This window comes from Nyctibius grandis, chromosome 7 (assembly GCF_013368605.1).
Source record: "Nyctibius grandis isolate bNycGra1 chromosome 7, bNycGra1.pri, whole genome shotgun sequence".
In the NCBI taxonomy this organism is placed as follows: Eukaryota; Metazoa; Chordata; class Aves; order Nyctibiiformes; family Nyctibiidae; genus Nyctibius; species Nyctibius grandis.
This window is the reverse complement of record NC_090664.1, coordinates 35,185,825-35,206,542: the sequence shown is the minus strand read 5'-3', so window position 1 is coordinate 35,206,542 and position 20,718 is coordinate 35,185,825. Positions and strand designations below refer to the sequence as shown.

At 40.3% G+C, this 20,718-nt stretch overlaps 1 protein-coding gene across 1 annotated transcript in view; it reads left to right on the top strand.

Moving 5' to 3' along the window:
* Positions 1 to 20,718, top strand: part of FAM171A1 (family with sequence similarity 171 member A1) — a 97,673-nt gene that overhangs the window by 61,166 nt on the left and 15,789 nt on the right. The window contains exons 3-5 of the mRNA XM_068405346.1: positions 3,165 to 3,257; positions 9,494 to 9,652; positions 15,166 to 15,342. Coding sequence (XP_068261447.1) covers positions 3,165 to 3,257; positions 9,494 to 9,652; positions 15,166 to 15,342 — 429 coding nt within the window. The remainder of the gene's footprint in view (positions 1 to 3,164; positions 3,258 to 9,493; positions 9,653 to 15,165; positions 15,343 to 20,718) is intronic.

Below are 20,718 nucleotides of genomic sequence, written 5' to 3'. Positions count from 1 at the left end.
TGCATACAGTGGGATCCTCGTTTCCTGAAAATGCCTTTTAACAGTCCTAGTAGCTGTCCCCCCACAGAGCAGACAGGCTGTTCTGAGCATCATTCCACCCACGGCAGTGGTTTAAGCTAATGTGCTGTCCTGTGTGCTGTGGTAAATGAAGTACGGACACACTTACTTCAAACATCTCAATATGGAAATTATAACCACAAGCGGGGAGTAGGTTTGAAAGCTATAGGGTGGTAATGTTTAAAGTGCTGTAACAGGACTTTGCTGAAGGATCAGGATTCTTCCATCACAGTCAATGCATTAGTTATAATCTGATGCTGAAATGCTGTGCAGCCACTGAACTCATGATATTATTGTAATAGCTTTAAGGACTAAGCATTGAGGGTTTTCTGTTCTCATAATTCAGCAGACATGAACTTTTCTTATATTAACCAAAATAATTACTAGCTCTTTACCACTTAAGCAGGAGGATTATTTATTTACATAGTGATAAATGGTAGGAGGAAAAGATTAAGATCTCTTTTTCCATTAAACTATTTATCAGCATAGCCACGACTCCACTTATTAACAGTTCATTAATTTAACATCACTTGAGTTGTTGAAGTGTTCGTGATAGAAGATTTGCTCATCTATCTATTCTTGGCTATGCATAGATTTTTCTTTGTAAATAATTTGGAAGAAAATAAATTTGTGACTGTTAGTCCATATTTAAGAGGATGTTTTGGAGCAGGGTGTGCAATGAAGAGAGGGAAGTTGCTGAGGCAGCACAGTTCAGACTAGGTGGTAGGGTCAGTCAAAGCAAACCACGGTGTTCGCTGTGGTGAAATGTAGTTCTAGGGGCAGAGGATGCTCGTGGTATTTCTGGGAGAGGAGAGCTCATCTGGAAAGCAGTGACTCTGCAGAAGACATGTGAGTCATGGTAGAGGAACTGTTGAAAATAACCTCCCAGTGCAGCCCTGCAAGACAGAGGAATAGTCTGATCTTTAGCTGTAAAATAAGGTACAGACTGAGAAGGCCGAGTATAGTATTTCAGAACTTGTCCTTGGTGCGGCCACTCTGGGAAATGTGTGTCCAGTTCTGGATCCACACTTCAAGAAGAATGTTTAAAACTGCAGGGTTATGTCAGGAGTGATTAAAAGATTGGAAAATATGGCGTACAGGGAAAGACTTGGAAGTGCTTAATTTATTTTGGTCACCAGAGAGAAAGTTCATGAGGTAATTTGATCTAGTCCATCAGTACCCACATACAGAACAGGAAACAGGTAAGAGAATTCTTCTGTCTAGCGGGCTTGTATAAAAAGAAGATCAAATGGTTGGAAGTCTAACCTCAACAAATTTTGATGGGTAAAAAGGCACAAAGTTTAACTGCCCTCATAATTATTTACTAGAACATTGATGTCATGGTGTAGTCTTCACCTTTAAAAGAAAATTGGGTAGTTTTCCTACAACAGGTGTCCTAGTTTAAGCACAGCTATCTGAAGCAGAAATTAATTCAGGGAAGGCTGTAGTTTTACAGGAGTAAGACTGGATCATCACAGTCATCCTTCTGGCCTTAAACACTATGACTTTCTGCCTTTGTTATGCTGAGAAAAGATTGTGCAGAAAAGCCCAGGGGAAGTTTAGAGGTTATATATGTATTATCATATGGCATATATGGAAGAAGATATTGGCATGGTTTATTGTATTGAGCTCCCCAGGGTGTCTAAATTATTTTAGCTTTCTTCATACAAATTAAGTTATTGGAGTAAAACAAATTTTGTAATTGTGGCCTTAGTGCTACTTACACTAGGCATTCTTACTTCTGTTGCCTGATGTGTACATCTGTTTCACATGTAGAGCACTGGAAAGAAAACTCTCAGCTGTACTTACAATAACATGTTTGGGTTTTTTTTATTTGTTTGTTTGTTTGTTTTAATGTTCATATATGTTTTTAAGACCATCTTTTAGATGGTGGTTCTTATCAGTGTATTTCTCCTAGTTTCTTCTCCTTTCTCCTGTATTTCTCCAAAACACTACAATTTCTGATCTTTAAAAAGAGAATAGATTTCTTAAACCAAAAATAGTGTGCAGTGTCCCTATTTGTTTCTTACATTTATATGGTCTCTTGGATTAAGCAATACATATTAATTTAGAGGAATTTATGAAGCTCCAGAAAATCAGAAGAGCGTGCGCTGTTCTTCTGTTAATTGGTTCTGGAAATGCCTTCCTCAGCTTGTGGGCACTTCAGAATGGGATGAGTACTTTCCAGGTACAAATGTGGGATGCTGCCCAGTTACCAAAAATTACAAGTCTGCATTAATCTCCTGCTCTTCTTCTGTCTTTGAAAGCCATGCATGGACTGCAGGCAGATATACTTCTGTTTTCACAGGTGCAGGACTTAGGTGTGTTCAGTGGTGAATTCTGTACGTATTTCTGGTCTTTTGGGTCTGAAGAACTGGGCATGAAATTATATCATGTTCTTTGCTCTCCAAACATGTGTGTGCATACAGACACAGCCCCCTCTAAGGAATGTCAATACCCAGTGGCAGAGGAGGCCCTTGCAGACAGGTTTCTTGCAGCAAATATCATTTATCTGTCCCCTTTCGCACCATGTGGTAGAATGACAGTAGTTCTACTATACATGGCACTTCTGTAGGGTAGGTGGTGACTCAGTAAGGACATGCTGTATTTTAAAGCAAATTATTCACTTATTCATCATACTTTGCCTTTCTGTATGACTTTTTATGTAAGCATCTCAAAGTATTTAAAAGTTAAGTTTCATTAAAATCTTCCTGAGGTAAGAAGTATAACTGTTTTGCAGAAAAAAATAACTCGGTCACACTGAGTTAGTGTTTTGCTCCTCTTTATGTAATGACAAGTCTTTCTGCGGAGCTGAGAATTATAACCTGAAACTCTTTCCACTGCACTCTTCTGTACTTTGAGCTACTGTGCATGACTTCATCAGAGTCAAAGCATAGAATATGTTGTTTAGTTCAATAATAATTACCCTGGCAATTTAATTATTCGGTTTAGAAAATGTATGTGGTTTCTGTCATGTATACATTATGATTTTATTAGTTTGAGTGGCCTGCTTTTGCAAAAATGTAGAAGAAAGTAAGGGCTATTGTGGTTGTGTTATGTTTATAAGAATTCAAATATATCCCACTTAAACCACTTCTCTCCCACAGTGTTCTCTTCACTGAGTCTCGGCCTTCTTCCTGAACGCTCAGCTACTCTCATGGTCTATGATGATGTAGTCCAGATAGTCTCAGGATTTCAAGGTATGCTGGTTTTTGGAAGTCAGAATTGAAATTCGAGTGACACTTTAAACAAGAAGTGTGGCAGCCCAGTACTTTCTGAACTCTGCCCCATGGGTGAGACTGGTATTTCATGGGGAATTCTTCTGAGTTCCCCCAGGAATGCTCCTGTGTAGGATGGTTTTACTGAATTGATTAGTAGTTAAATTCATCCCTAACTGCTGTGACTAGGGAAATCGAGTTACTGGGTAATAAACACGTTTGGACTTTAGTGGGCTGTTTTAGAGCTAGAGATTAAATTTATTTTGCTGTTAGATGCTTTTTCATCTAGCCTCATCTAACCGTTGTTGCAGTAAACATTTGCTGATGTTCTGATTGTCTAAGAATTTTCTCTGGTTTTATTTTATTGCTTCCTACTGTGAATGCCTGAGAAATTTAGGGCATAGAAAATTTGAAAATTTTTCATATCTGCATTATTGTGTACCATATATAAACTTGCTTTTCTCAGTTACTTCCCATGGAGCCCTTATCAGACTGCCTGAAACCCAGATACTACAGGATGAAACCCACTGTATTAGAAGAATATAGTTTGAATCACCTTTTCGTAAGGCCAAACACAAGTTAAAGCAACTGTATGAGTCAGAGGAACACTGTGTTTTCTGAATTGCACAGTAAAGAATAAAATGTTCATCTGACTTGGGGATCTGATGTAACTTAGCCCAGTTGATGTGATAGCTGAGGTAAGTCTGTTAACAAAAGAACAGAAGTTTTTAAAGATACCTTGATGAGCCAAAACAGGGGGACATCCTTCCTGTGAGCACTCTTAGTGTCCATAAACTGTGTCTTATTCACGTGTATTGTGCTTACCATGATTTTAAACTCTACCAGATAGTTAATAAACGGGAATACTACCTTCAATAATATTCCAAGATAACCTTGTTTTATCGGAGGGAATATAATACAGTTGTGCCTTCCTGACATCTTTTTTTTACAATTAGAAACCATCTAGCCACAATAGGCTTTTCATTAATGTTAGCACTAGGTATGGCTGGAGCTGAAAAAACACTAAACAAGTTAGGTAGCTGATGGAACGCTCAGAAGGAGCTGGAGAACAGCACAGCTGCCGTACGTATATTCTGCAATTTGAGAGCTGACATTATCTAATGGGATAAATTAGATGGACAGTGAATTGTGTTAAACCACAAGGGATTCTATCAGACAAAACGTGAAACGTTGTTTACCAACAGTATTCTATGAGCATGGTATATTAAATACTCTTATTCTTATGCAAATGTGCTAATATTATGCAGTTAACTTAAAAAGAACAATCTTTTCATGTTACAGCTTCCTTTCTCCAAAAAAAAAACAGGGGATGTTTAACAGCTGAGTGACACTCATAAATATTTTCCACATAATCTTGCTCCCTTCACTGAATTGAACCAGAGTGTTCCCAATATATTTAAATTAGAATAATATAACTGGTTCTGCTGATATAGCAGAGAAAGAGGATAAAGAAAGAAAATGGGACCCATAGTATTCTAAGAGCTGGAATTTGAACTCTCAGTCTTGCACAGTAAAAACTATTTTATGGGACCAGCCTACGATTCTTTTCTTGGGCATTCTCCTGTGATGAAACCAAAATGAAAGACAGCCTAGACATTGTACCAGCATTTGAATGGAGCCACTCTAGTCTCCATAAAAAATCCTTGCGACCTACTTTTTCTCTGTTACTTCTCCAGTTTATTTCCCAATGACTTTGAGCTGCTTCAGAAGAGCTGATCAGGAGTTAGCTTAGTGCAAAAACAAGAGCAAAACAGAACTCATTATACCAGGAACAGACTGGGAACACTGGTGTTTGAAGCACCAGTCAAAGGGAAAGAAAGGCCTGTCTAGTACAATAAGTTACCAGTTGCTTTTGAATAATCAATCAAGCAAATGACAACTTATGCAATTGAGAATTTTGTCTGAGTTGATGCAGCCAGCTTCATTTTCATGATGGCATTGCAGTCTGCTGCTGCTCTGTCAGTAATTGCAAGGGATGGAGCTTGCCAGCCACTGGGTCATTTAAGTTATTTAGTACTGGCACAGTGACAGGCTGTGGTGGGTTGACCCTGGCTGGATGCCAGGTGCCCACCAAAGCTGCTCTGTCACACCCCTCCTCAACCGGACAGGGGAGAGAAAATATAATGAAAGGCTCGTGGGTTAAGGACAGGGAGGGATCACTCACCAATTGCCATCATGGGCAAAACAGACTAGACTTGGGGGAATTAGTTTAATTTATTACCAGTCAAATCAGAGTAGGGTAATGAGAAATAAAACCAAACCTTAAAACACCTTTCCCCCACCCCTCCCTTCTTCCCAGGCTCAACTCACTCCTGATTTCTCCACCTCCTCCCCTCCAGTGACGCAGGGGGACAGGGAATGGGGATTGTGGTCAATTCATCACACGTTGTCTCTGCTTCTCCTCCCTCCTCAGGGGGAGGACTCCTCACACTCTTCCCCTGCTCCAGCATGGGGTCCCTCCCACGGAAGACAGTTCTCCATGAACTTCTCCAATGTGAGTCCTTCCCATGGCCTGCAGTTCTTCACAAACTGCTCCAGCGTAGGTCCCTTCACAGGGTGCAGTCCTTCAGGAACAGACTGCTCTAGCATGGGTCCCCCACAGGGTCACAAGTCCCACCAGCAAACCTGCTCCAGTGGGGATTCCTCTCTCCATGGGGCCACAGGTCCTGCCAGGAGCCTGCTCCAGCGCAGGCTTCTCACGGAGTCACAGCCTCCTTCGGGTGCATCCACCTGCTCTGGCATGGGGTGCTCTACGGGCTGCAGGTGAATATCTGCTCCACCATGGACCTCCACGGGCTGCAGGTGAATATCTGCTCCACCATGGACCTCCACGGGCTGCAGGGGGACAGCCTGACTCACCGTGGTCTTCACAACGGTTTGCAGGGGAATCTCTGCTCTGGCGCCTGGAGCACCTCGTCCACCTCCTTCTGCACTGACCTTGGTGTCTGCAGAGTTGTTTCTCTCACGTATTCTCAATCCTCTCTTCAGCTGCAGTTGTGCAGGTTCCCCCCCGCCTTCTTAAATACGCTATCCCAGAGGTGCTGCCACCGTCGCTGATGGGCTCAGCCATGGCCAGTGGCGGGTCTGTCTTGGAGCCGGCTGGCCTGGGCTCTGTCAGACATAGGGGAAGCTTCTAGCAGCTTCTCACAGAAGTCACCTCCGTAGCCCCCCCACTACCAAAACCTTGCCACATGAACCCAATACACGAGCTGAACCTCAGTGTTCAGTGAATGGGAGCTGTATGAGTACCCTCTATGTGCCTCAGACATATGAGCAATCAGAGCATGAATTGATTATACTTCAGATGTTACTTCATAAACTGAAGCTCAGATACTGGTATGGTGCCACATGTCACACATCCACCATAGCAGGAGATGCCTTACAGGAACTCTTTGAGATGGTTACATCTTCAGGTGTGTGCTGGCAAACTGGAGCTGACTGCATTTGAATCATGGCCAGTGTGTTGGCAAGGGGATGTTTAAAGTAGATAAGATCAGTGCTCAGAAGTCCTTCCCCTCACAGCACTCACCAAGTGGAGAGAGCTGACATGCCAATTTTGTACTTGAATGCGTTTGGGTTTTGTTTGGTTTTATAAGTCAAAACTCAATATCTTCAATAACAGAAGCAATAATAATAATAATCTATGCCCAGTGACAAATGTTGACTTGTTGAAAAACACTCTGAGTCTGGTCAGCAAAAGTCTTTCTCTCTGTTTTACTACTTCCAATTCCCTCAATAAGTCTGTTCCCAAACATAAGCCCAGACATGCTCCATGACCTCTGCTAAAGGAGTACATTGGCTTATCTTCTAAGCAAGGTGGTGAGAGAAGGCAAAAATGTTGGTAGCTGCCTCCCTTACAAAGCTTTCACTGGTAGCTCCTGATCTTCTGCCCCTTTGAAGTCTCTTGCCGGGTTTGGGGAGACCCAGCTGAGGAGCTGAGGGGAGAGTCAGGCAGAGTGGCAGGTTTCAGGTGAATATCAATATCAAGGAGTTTGTTAATCTAGGGTGTGAATTAACTGCTCTGCACTGATTTCTTGTATGTATGTGCACTGCCTACAGAGGAAGCTGTTTCTTCCACCTTAAAACTTGCATCTGAGTTGATTGCTGTGCAGGTTTCTTGCCAGGTTTGGGGCTCGGCCATAGGAACACTTTGCGTTGCCTGTAGGATTCAAGACACCGAGGTTGGTTTTCTGAGTCTGCCCTGTCTGGTTAAAATTTGGCAGCTTATGGCTCTCTCAGTGCTACCAAACAATCAATTTTTTAAGAAAACCCCACAGCCTCCCCATGAACTACTGTGTTACAGACTCAACAACAGTTACTTTGGTTTTAATTCTTAATTAGCTGGGATCTTGGAAATATAATACCAGTTCTTGGCAACTTGAATAACTCATCTTAACCAGAGATTTAGACTGCAGAAAATTCTACAATATTACATTGCACTGTTAGTGATAATCCTAATGCTGGTTTCTTTGTTGTGGGTTTTTTTCCTGTTTTGTTACTGTGGAGGCTTATCTCTATGGGCCATAAGAGCCAGCTCAGCAGCGCAGTCAGGGGTTCCTGCAGGCTTGAGCAGATCTGTCCCTGAGGTACAGCAAACTACTACAGTGTTGCAGAGCACTCGGGAGATAAATCTTCCGTGAGTTCATTGCAGTCAATTTATTTAACCTTTTACGTTGTTTTCCATTTAAGCCTAGAAATTTAGTAAGGGAGATTTCTTCCCGTTTCACACAGATGTTGTTTAATTACTATCTTAAACACTTAAGGATACTGCCAGTCTTGAGAGCCTGCTCTAAATAGTTAAATGTTTCAGAAATTAAAAAAAGAAAAGTAGTTTTATAGCTTTTTCTTGCAGAATTACCGAAGAAATGACAGCTAAACAATGATCAGCTCTTTGGAAATACTTGCCCGCCTACGTAGCAATTTTTATTGGCCAATACAAAGTTTGTTCTGTGGAATTTTATGCTTTCTCATAGCTAGAGCTCATGCTTGAAAATAATGCAAGAAAAGATTCCAGTCTCCTGGTTAATGACATTGGTAGTTACAAAGCTTAAGAGTTGTGAGTCTAGCTCTTTAATCTTTTTTGCAGTGAGGTTACATGTAACCTACAAGTGCTGCTGGAGACTAATAGGGGAGAAGCAGCAAAATTGTTTTGAGTCGACATCTTTGAACCGTGTAGTCAAATGTGAATTAAGAAAAAAACCTGCTTGCCTCTTGATTTTGTGCTGTGTAGAGAGTGTTCTGTGAGTATTCAAAATGAGCTCTGGAGGGTACAATAGCTTTTGATTTAAAAATTAATTTGCATGTTGCACAAAAACTTGCAGATGGAGTCTCACTGTGTGTTGCTAAACAGTGTTAATGGTGAGCATCCATTGAAAAAGACTATTGACTTTATAAACTGGGATTTAAATGAGACATGAAATGCCATAGTACATGAAACAGTCATAAATCATGTTGCAGCAAAGGACCTTCAATTAACACCTAGTGATCTTGAAAAAAACACTGAAACTGTACAAGATAGAGGAAAAAAGAGAAATCTTACATGCCAAGTAATCTGGCTCTGTTTAGATGTGTTCTTTGTGTGGGAAAATATGGAAACTCTTTTCACCCAAGCGTTGTCAAGTGAATCTTTTCATCCAGTGATTTAAATAAAAAGTGACTATTATCTCAGTACTAGAGACAGTTAATGTGGCCAAAGCTTTGTAAAAATTAAATACAGAAATTACACAAGTTAATTGAGACTACAGGTAAAATTGTCTCATAGAAAATCACTTTGAAGAGTATAAACTACATTTATCTTGCTATTTCAGGAGAAACAACATTTAAACAAATGTGGTGAACTGGATATTTTTCTAAGCTTTCACATGCCCTACCTCTGAACTCAGTTTTAGTTTCAGTTATATTCATTAAAAGAAGCATGTAATGAAATTGGAGGTGGTCCAGGGTAATAACATAGTCAGAAAAGCTTCTGACATTAGGTGCCTTCACAATTTTACTCTGTGATACTTGTGGAAGAAATAATGGCAACTGCAAAATAAATGTAAAAATACTGTTTTTCCTCCTCTTTCATAATAGCCTTCTGATGTCTCTCAAGCTGTTGCAATTTATAGTGAAAAAAAAGCTGTAAATGTGCTTCCATAAATATGAACATCTAAATATTCTGCCCACCTTGGATATAAAGTCACTTTTAATTTTTTTAGGTGCACGGACTCAGCCACAAGTTCACTTTCAGAGAAGATCTGTGAAATTACCAGAGAACACTAGCTACAGTGATTTGACAGCATATCTGACTGCAGCCAGTTCACCCTGGGAAGTGGACAGTTTTCCTTATTTGCAGGGATTAGATGGAAACGGAACAGGTAACCCACTGCTTCGGTTTTGCTCTGATTTCATGTTGGTCTGGGGATCAACTTTTGACTGTATCATTTTTTCCATTTCCATTCCAGCAAACATTCTTTAAAATTTGGGTGACATGATAGGTTCAACTGCCCTACCAAAATGCTGTTCCAACAACCAAGAGAGCAAGGTCTGCTATCCCTTAAATGCGGCCACTGAATAGCAGAGATGAAGACTCCTTGGCCTTGGGAGATCAGAAAAGTTTGTTACACCTGTAGTTTAGAGCTAAATCTCCAAATGTGTCACACATGCAAGAATGGAGATTAACCTGAAGGGACAAAAGAGAATTTAACTTGAGGATGCCATAGAATTCTTGATCATTTTTTTTTCTAAAAATAAATAAAATGCCTATATATCAAGGATTTAATAGTCTGTTGTTTCAGCTAAGATTTCATAGAATCATATCATAGAATGGTTTTGGTTGGAAGGGACCTTAAAGATCATCTAGTTCCAATCCCCCTGCCACAAGCAGGGACACCTTTCCACTAGACCAAGTTCCTCAAAGCCCCATCCAACCTGGCCTTAAACACTGCCAGGGAGGGGGCATCCACAGCTTCTCTGGGCAACCTGGTCCAGTGTCTCACCACCCTCACAGTAAAGAATTTCTTCCTAATATCTAATCTAAGTCTACCCTCTTTCAGTTTAAAACCATTCCCCCTCATCCTATCACTACATGCCCTTGTAAAAAGTCCCTCTTCAGCTTTCCTGTAGGCCCCCTTCAGGTACTGGAAAGCTGCTATAAGGTCTCCCCAGAGCCTTCTCTTCCTCAGGCTGAACAGCCCCAACTCTCTCAGCCTGTCTTCATAGGAGAGGTGCTCCAGCCCTCTGATCATCTTTGTGGCCCTCCTCTGGACTCACTCCAACAGGTCCATGTCCTTCTTATGTTGGGGGCCCCAGAGCTGGACGCAGTACTCCAGGTGGGGTCTCACAAGAGCGGAGTAGAGGGTTGTTTCAATGGCTTTGTTAATACTTTTGAATCTAGCTTCAGCCAAAAATGTGCAAGTTCATCTAGCACCAAAGGGAAAACAATGAAAATTCATAGTAGAAACACAAACAAAATTCAAAGCTGTAATACATTTTTATGACTGCAACTGCCTGTTACTCTTCTTCCACTTCTCATTTAGTCTTGATTGAAATAATTGGCATTGTGTAGGCTAGAGAAAAATGGAAGAATTAGACACAGAAGTCTTCAAATTCCTAAAATGCTGGTGTGAAAAGGAGAATAATGTTTTCTCTGTGTCCGTATTGGGTTAGAAAGCAAGCAGGGACTTGCAGTGCAGCAAGAGAGATTCAGACTAGTGATCAGGAGAACCTTGCTATGGTGAGAGGATAGTTTAAGCTGTAGAATCAATTGCTTGAGGGTGTTGGACAGAGTTAGACAATCACATGTGAGGGTGGCATAGGCGTAGCTGAGCCTGCTTTGAAGCAGGCCCTCCCTGCTGTTTCTCAGGATGCATTTACCTGTGATGCATTGATCTAGCTGACTTTTAAAGCTAGGTCATGTGTGTGAACGGTATGTACTGAGCCTGCTAGCTTTTCCTTTAAGAAAAAAAAAGGCAAAATAAATTTCCCTTTCCCTTTGTACAAATCTGAATATCTCCTTTTCTATTACAATTATAAATGTCTCTGCTACCTTGCTCCAATCCTTCTGTCTTCTCCAGTGAGTACATCTCATCCTATCTCATTCTATCTCTGTCATTTCCCTATTCTCATCTTCAACCTTCAGTTTTCTCTGGCTCTTCATACTCAGACATGATCAAATATCTCTTTATCTTTTTTAAAAGGAAGGAATGCACTTGATCTCACTCACCTATCTACTTCCTCATCTCCTTTCTTTTTATCTCTAAACCCACTGAACAAACTGTTGACAATGTGTGGGATTCCTCTCTCCCAAATCTTTCCTTAATAGTCTGCAACCCAACTTCCCACCCTTGTATTTATTTAGTGGAAACAGGTCTTTCCAAGATTTCAGATGATCACCTCTCATGGGAACTACAAAACTGGGACATCATCTTTCTCCTGTTTTACCTCCTAGCCTCTTACTAAACAGATGAAAGCACCCTTGGTTTTTCAGTCTTCTGTACACTTGCACGACGCTAACTTTTCTACTTGAGCATGGGGGCCCTGGATTTGACTTTTATTAGCCTTCAAGTAAAAGTATATCACAAAAGACCGACATGAGCTGTAACGAAATGCAGTTTAAGAAACTGAGAAGGTCCTTGTTGTCTGAATACTGTGTAGTGTCCAGTATGGTATAATACAGACTATAAATACAATATATTTGTATATGCATTATAGTACAGGTGAAATGTCCTCTGTTTTTAGTAGAAGTTTCTCCTGCTGTGGAAACATTAAACTTTAAAATCCTAAACTTGGATTGGCATCCTTTTCTTCATCTCTAAGCAACTTGGTGAAGTTTTCACCTGAAAATCTCTTGAAGGAATAAAAAATGAGATCACGTCCTGCTGGGGATTTTTTAATATTTCTGTACTCAAGAGGAAAAGAAAAATATGTACAAATTTTAGAATTCTAAAAAAAACCTTTAGCATTAATTTGAATGGGAAATCTTGGAGTGTTCCTGAGCACTGCCCCTTCTCCCCTCTCTCCCACCTCTCCTCCCCACCAATTACTTCTCTGTTCTTTCACAGTTTATTTACATGTCTGTAGAGTTTTGGAGAGCTCCTCCCATTTGTGGCAATAAGCTCAGTTCTCGGGCTAGTATTTATCCAGAGTGACTTCACAGTTGTTTTAACTAAAACCTATTCTATGGGAGTTCAACAGTTTTCACAAAATCCCAGCTGGGTGTTAAAGTAGTAATATAGAGCAGTGAAAATTCATTGCATGAATCAGCACCTTCCAAACATAAAAATTCGAAGAATTTAGCTGCAAGGAGTGACAAGCCTGTATAGTGTTAGCTTCTTGTTTGCGTTGATCGCCAATTGGAGAGCAGTAGGATGGTTTCACAGAATCTTGTCCTTTTAACCAAACTAAACAAAGCTTTCCATCGTCTGCAGAAGTGGACAAAGCTGGCAAGTAACCATTACTCCTGCTGATTTTGTAGGCTGTTTGTTTCTTTATAAAAGAGTCAAATCTAAGTCACAGTGGATTTTCCTCTGATTATTTTTAGAGCTCTTTACAGGTCACCAGATGTCAAAAATGACAAGAAATAAATGAAAGCTGACATTTATTGAAGTCCATTCCCATTTAATCTGTGCGTGTGCTTATCAGTTTTATAGCATGTGAGAGTTTCATAAGCATTGATTTTAATTTACATTCACAACAGAAAAGAGAAAAATTTCTCTTTTTAATGAGCATTTACATACTGTTCAAGGTGGCAAACTGAAGGGTTGTTTCTTCTTGCCAAAGGTCAGTGGATTTCAGAAATTTCTTCATGTTCAAATATAACTTGTTCAGCCCAGTACTGAGCAAAGTGTCAGTATATCTTAAGTAAAAAAGATCCAGTGTTTCACCATCAGAATGCCTTTTCTGGGGCTGAAAACACATTTTTACAGATATTAGGCAGATATGCTTTATCAAGACAGTAATGAAAGAAAAATTCAAAACTTTCAATATCTAAAAATAAATAAAATATAAAACAATTTAATCTAAATGTTTCTAAAATCTGAAGTTATACCTTTTGTCATTAGGAATTTGTATATGCCAGAACGTGGTCAGGTTATGATACTTAGCAACAGGAATTTATTTCTCTGATACCAGCCTGAGAAACTTAGTGGCCCAAGTCCAGTGACCTGGGGACAAGCATCAGTCTGACAGAAGTTATAGGTGCATGGCAGAGGCAGTGGATTGAACAATCAGGAATAAAGAAACAACTTTTTCCCCCCACCAATTCCCGCCTCTACCTCTCTGTTTTATGTTCTAAGGCTCTAAGGGGATAATATTGTGCACCATTGGAGCCTATAATCTACAAATGCTTGGATAGGCTGACAACCTTCGCCTACGCCCTAGCTGAATTTCCAAACCTTATTTTTCTGTTTGTTTTTTTTTTCTCTCAGTTAGCTCTGTGGCTCTCTCATATGGCTGTCTTCACAGTGCCTGTTTTCTCAGCACCTTAATCCCTCTGGAAGATATGCTCCTGCCTCTCCGTTCACAGGAGATGAAAGCAGCGTGTATGCCCCTTGCGCATCAGCTGTGCAACAGTGACACTCGCCTTGAAATCTGGGGAAAATGTGCATCAGAGCAGATGCTGTAGTAAATAAGCCACATGCAAAGTTACTTCTGGTTATTTTCTGTGTCTTCAGTTTGACATCTCTTGCAAAATTAAAAAAAATTAAAATTCTGAGTTTTGTCTCTTTTTTCCCTTCCCTTTGCCACTTCCCCCCTGCCCCTTTCCTGATGATGTCTTAACTTTGGTGAGACAGCGAATTTAATAAAGGCCATTCCTTGAGACTTACTCACTGTTAAGAGAAATCATAAAGGTCTTAATGCTTTCCCACCAGTCCCTCAAATGTACTCATCATGATGAACACTGTTGCTGAGATACGGCATATTCCGGAGAACCCCTTATTGTGCCTTAGTGTTGCAGGTGGCATGCTGCTGGTGGATGCGAGCTTGTGCTGATGTAAGGCACCAGGATTACAGGGGGGGCAGCACCCCGCTCTCTGCCATCCAGGCACCCCTGTTGCTTCTCTCAGGTTAGCCCCACAGCAGGATGAGCAGCTGCACAACCCCCGGAGCCAGCACGAAGGAGGCGGCAGGGCTGCTGCCTGGGTGGCTCAAGCCCTGTGCAAAACTGGAAGCTCCATCTCTTCCAATTTAAACTACTATTGCTATTGCTTTGAGCTCCAGATCTCCTTGGTTTTAAACCTCAAGCTTTTTTCCCCCTGAATACATATTTATATCTGTGGTATTTTTCCCTGTCATTGATTCATTTGGTTAAATGTTTGAAGGGTTATAACGCTTTTTAAAATTGTGTTGCCATGAACTAACATCCATTGTCATGCAGTTTAAACATAAATAGTTATTATCTTACATAAATAAGAAGATAACACTGTGTATCCTAATAATCCATTTAGCTTGGTTTATTTCAGTGAAAGGCCAAAGCAAATACATCCTGGCATTCTTAAACATATGACTGATCATCCTTGCAGTGTCACTGCATGTTTGGGTGTTTGTTAGTTATAATATGGGCATGCAAGGCTAAAATAAAGGCTTGTGAGGTAATTTTTTTTGCCATGATTATGGCTGTGATACTTGTATATATTTGTTTAAGATTGATGAGAAAATATATGCAAGAGATTTTTGCATTGTAGTTTTCTTCTTCAGAATTTTCCAAAATCAAGTGAAAAATACAGAAGCATATACGTCTTTCTTGTTGTGAATTTTGTAAGGCAGGGAGGATTACTACTACCAGCCTGTAAGAAATATGTTGGTGCAGTACTGCGGTGTTGAACCACACAGGTGTATCTTAAATTCTGGGAAATTACGTAGTTAGAATGTTCATTCGTTCTCTTGGTAGGAAACAGCACTAGGTATGATCTCACCCCTGTCACTGCGGTCAGCGTTCATCTCCTCAACAGCGATGGGACTCCAATCCCCGTGAATGGCCCCATCTATGTAACAGTGCCTCTGCCAACAAACAGTAACTTGAAGCACAATGCGCACGTTCCAGCATGGAGGTTTGACCAAAAATTTGGTAGGTAACGTCTAATGGTGATTCCCTGTATGGCTTCATTTGTCTGACACTGTCTCACCGCATTTATTATGTTACTATATTAAGGTCTTCATGGGAGTGTACAGAAGTCTGTTTTCTGTCTGAAAGGAGAGAAGACTGAGTTTTATTGATAAGTAATATATAGTGTATATGCAAATATGCTTGAGTAGCATTGTGTGCCGCTTCTAGGCAAAATTTTTTTGTGAACGTAACATTTTGCAACGATTACATATTTTATGTAAAAACTACCTTGAAAGAACTTGATTTCACCCAGAGACAGAAGCAGAGAGATGTATTTTCTGCGGCATTGAAGTGGAAGTCTGGAGAAATGGAAGCTAGCCTTATCTTTGCCACCAGCCAGCTCTCTGACCTTTGGTCCATCTTTTGGCTCTAGCTCAGTTTCCTGCCTGTCAGACAGGAAACATAATACTGGCTTCTTTTCTAAATCCCTTTGAGATTGACTAATACTATCAAGAAGGAAAGTACGTGTAAATGATTTAAAAAAAAAAATCTGCAAGCAAAATTCATTAAATACTTCGAAAGGACAGAATGACTAGTCAATGTAAGCTGTAAAATGCGCTCAGTTTTTTACATTGCAGGATAACGTTTGCTATTGTGAACAGGAATTTTTCCAGAAATGTGGTTTAGGCTCTCTGTTTTTGTTTTGGTTTGTTTCTTCATTACTAGCTGGTGTACCATGCTGGCCGCCTTTACACTTTCAAAGTGTAAAGGAGTAAGGGGTGCGTAAGTCTTGTCCTGGTGATTCCCCTTCAGTTACTGCACTGTGCCTTCTGAAGTAGGTACCAGATGGTTGTTAAGAAAAAAAAATGAAAAAAGAAGAATGGAAGGTGAGAAAGGTGGAGGCTGTGAGGAAGAGAGGAAGAAAAAGGAGCCAGAAATGTGGGTCTGTATAGACAGTTGGTGGGGTTTTGTCCCTGCAAGGCAATGTTTTGAGTCAGTTTGTGATCACAACCAGAAGTAGAGCAATGAGCATGAAACCAGCATGTTGGAGGAAGAGAGGGGAGCGGGGAAGAGAGAGGTGAAGGGGGAAATAGTGTTTTTACTTCCTTCCTGCCTCTGTTTTCTGAAAAAGGTGATGTATTTTCAAACAGCAAGCCTGTAAATCTTTTGTCAGAAATTGACTGTATTACAGAGTAAAGCAGTAGGATTTAATGAAGAATGAATTTGAGTAGGATATAAAATTGAATAGCAGAAAAAAGAGTGCAATATATGGATTCGGGGTTTCCCTTAACTGTGGAAACAGCACTTTTCTTGTGGTGCCCGGGCAGTAAGTTTCACTACAGCCACCTTGAAACTGATTTTGATTTGTGATTCTAGAAACTATTTTTTTTCCCTTGTTCAAAAAAAGTCGGGGAAGACCGACTCACTTTTACTTTCTCCACAAGAAGCAGTCCATCCCCAGTCCTTCCTGTCAGCTGTGTATAGCTGCAGCCCGCTTCATTGCTAGCTACTCACTGCTAGTAAAATGGTTCTGATTTTGATTATGGAGCTTTCTCATTTATGGCCAAATTTCCATGCCCCTGCAACGGGGCTACAAAAGCTCTCTCTTAGTATGGAATATGGTTTTTACTTTTGTATATAAAGAGCTAGTTACTCTATTGTGTGCAGTATATATTAGTATAGATCAATACGTGTTAGTTAATTAGTGTTGCGGGCTTTAGACTCCCAATCCCGAGACAAGTCCAGCCTTGTTTGCTTCGTGACAAACTGCCGGAGCACTTGTGTTATTGGGAGGGGAAGGCATGAGAACCACTAAACAAAATGCATCTTTGTCAGGCCTCTCAGCTTCACAAAGCCATGGAGAGGAAGGTATTGAAGACGTTATGCTTAGGCTCCAGCTCACACTTCAGCTGAAGTAAGCATCTTTCCGTGCAACCAAAGATGTTGAACAAAGATTCATTTAAGCCCTGACTGTAGCATGCCAGTTCTAGCAGAATTTTGGCCACATCCCAACCAATTTAAATTAGAGCAGCCTAATTTAATAAGTAGAGCAGCCACTTTATCTTGCGCGGGCTACATTGACATCCTAAGGGCTGTCAAACTAGCCATCTGTAGCTTGAACATGGTGGTACCCTGTCATTCCCCATCCCTGTTGTGCTTGGACTGTGAAAGGAAGAGGATGGATGATGACTGGGATGGCTCCATGCTGGAGATATCCTTAACTGGCAAATAGGTTGTTGTAACCCATTTGCACTGCCAGATCAGTGCCTTGTCAGGACAGGACCTCTAACCTCATTATTCTGATTTTGTCTTTCATTTCGGGAGCTGCTGTTTTCAGTGCTAGTTATGTTGCGGTCCCTCCTTAATAGACTTTCAGTGGCTTAAATTTTCACATTTGTATCTGAAAATTGAGTAAATGCCAGAGGTGGAAAACTATGACTGTATTACCAGGCAATAACGCAGCGCTTCTCTCTAGCGTATTAGCAGTACAGTGGGCACTTGTTCATGCAAGCCATTGTTTTTGTTTAGCATCCATGTGGTTGTCATCATTACTGCATGAAGTATAATTTCTGCTCTAAAAAGCAGAAATACTTTTCACTTCTAGCGGAGGGAGTGGAGAAGGGACAGAAATACTGAAAATATGTTTTAATCCTTAGAATCTCATACATTTTGCTGAGCTCATGATGTACTAATATAAACCCAGTGGCATCTGATTGGAAGTGCAGAGATTGTCACACATTACTACAGAAATTAGGCATATTTGTGTATTATGGCAGCCAAAAATAATTAATGGCTTTTTAGGATGTTTACCATAAACAATCTGTGTTTTCATGACCACAGTTTCTGTCCTTGAGAGAGAGCTGGAGAGAGAAGGGGGAGAAGCAGCACAGTCTACTTAAGGCTGAGGGTGGCTCCATTGACACTGATGAAACACACAGCCAGAAAAAGCAGGCTGACATCAAAATAAGGCAATCTGCTGTAGCTATTATATAGTGTTCCAAATGAGATTTTTCATTACAAAACAAACTTACTGCCTTGCGTGCACAGCAAGCAAATTAAAGCAGTAATAGCTTTTTGAATAATTAATAAAATGAAGAGCAGCTATCTATGCCCTGGAGAAGTTTTAGGGTAGATGAATACGTCCAACTTTGTTCTTGTGTTGGAGATGCACTCCACCACCTTTCTCTGCAGCATTTCTTAGTGTTGGTAATAATAAGCACAGATGCACTGATGTAATGGAGATGCATACACTAAAACGCAACTTAATCATTCTGTGCTGTTGGCATACCCGTATCTCTTGTGTTTCACACTACTGTGGGAAACTGGTTTTATTTCATAGTACACACTTAAAGGTTTGAACATGAAGAGATATGGATTCTCATTTTTATAATCAGGACTGCTCAGTGGGGTTTTGGGGGTTGGTTTTTTTTTTTTCCCCAAGTGCTGTCTTGTTTGTCTCAAAATCTGAAGAGGCTGAAAAACTTTTTTTTTTCTTTATCTGTAAACAAGTTGGGATCATGACTTCCTCCCTGTGTATTTGCCTTGATGTCAGTAGGATTTACAGCAATATAATTAATCTTTCTATTCTTGGACACCAAATTTCGGTTCAAAACTTCTTTCTAGCTTTGTCCTCTTCAGTCAGAAATGAATACTACAGATCCCAGTAGAAATGAAACTTTGTACCTCCTGTGTCATTTCCAGCTCCTGCCAGCTGGAATGAATAACACAGCACTTGCTCAGCTGTATTCTCCTCAGCCCCCATTTAAATGGTTTATGCTTTATGTTAAGGTGTCTGTTTTTCATTGGATTGAGTGAACAAAATTGTAAGACCAGCGTGCTCCATTTTAAGTCCTCAGTTTCATCCCATATGATCTGGAGCATTATGTTGCACCTAGACCTCTAGAGCTGTATGAAGGACTTTAAAATATTACCAAATATTCCAGAGTGTGTAATATGGAAATGGGATTTATTCTTCAGTGACAATATCAATGCATCTGCCAGTTTATTAAGCCCACCAAATAAAAGGAAAATATTTTCAACACTGTTTTCAACCTTGTGTGGTGAAGGACTCTGGAGTGAAGGGGTTAAACCTCCACCCTTTTGTTCCTCCTCCTTAAAATGTGTTATTTTAAATGTGTAAATGAAGTTCAGAGTACTGTTTCTCTGTTATTCCTCCTCCCTGAACACTTGGTGTACATCTTTGACGTGACCTTGTTGTCTTTAAATTACGAGCTTCTTCGCAGAGGAGGATGTTTCCTCAGTGCCTGAAATCTCAACCGTGTATTAATGTAAAGTGACGGCAGAATATGAAGAAGAGTATCTTGGGGAACTCTTTTTATAGCTTTATAAAGCACAATACTTTATGTACTCTGCTGTGCTTGGTCAGTGCTTTCTGACTGCACTTAATGCCATAATAGATTTCTAAATACATTTGAAAATCTAGTACTTATTTTTTCTGGCTTCAGTGGTAAAATTTCCATTGATTTTTTGTAGAGTCAGAATTTCCTGATGTTCCTTCCTCAGCAAAATGAAGATGATATTTTCTGTGCTCAAAAGAAGTCGTGAGGATATACTTACGTATAAACAGTATTGGTGCCTACTTGAACTTGACTGCAATGTGGGTTTGGTGTATTTCATGGAGGTGAAATGATGCTTGTTTTTTGTTCATAGTGCTTACAGGGGGAGAGCGACGGCTACTGTCAGGCAGAACATGTAAGCGGGTTACTGTGCATCTACCTGTCTAGTTCACTGCACATTATTTGTAAATAAGACGATTTGTAAAAGTCTCTGATTTAAGCTTCCCATGTGGTGGCAATGATAATCTGCCCAAAGAAAAGCTTGACTTGTGTTTTCATAGTTTAAAAGTAAAACTTATTCCTTTTTGTTGTTAATTTGATTAACTTCTGATTGCCACCACATTCATACACTGCATGACAGACAGAAAATAATCATTTAACATAAACTTTTGCAGTCTGTTGTTTGGTCTGACACTGGGTATGTGCACATGCCTCTGAACTTGGGTAGGTGGCCTGCACTTGGACTACACGCAGCTGTACACATGGCCTGGGACTTCACGCGCTTCTCCATGGTTTTATTGGGTTTTCTATGTGTGAGAAATGGACATGTTCAGGAAAACACATTCCCTGCCCCCAAAAGTTTGAATTTAATATAATCAGACCCAGAACATTTGGTTCTAGATCAGATTCACTGGTAATATGGAGATTTATTTGCAAATTGCAAGGAGAAAACCAAGCCTCCATGAAGTTCATAGTTACACTATTTCTGTAGTTTACAAGGTCCTTGACAATTTGATTTTGACTTCTTTTTTCATCTCAGCTGTGAAGGTTAAATTATTCTTAAAGACTAAATACACTGATGAATACAGATTTTTAACTA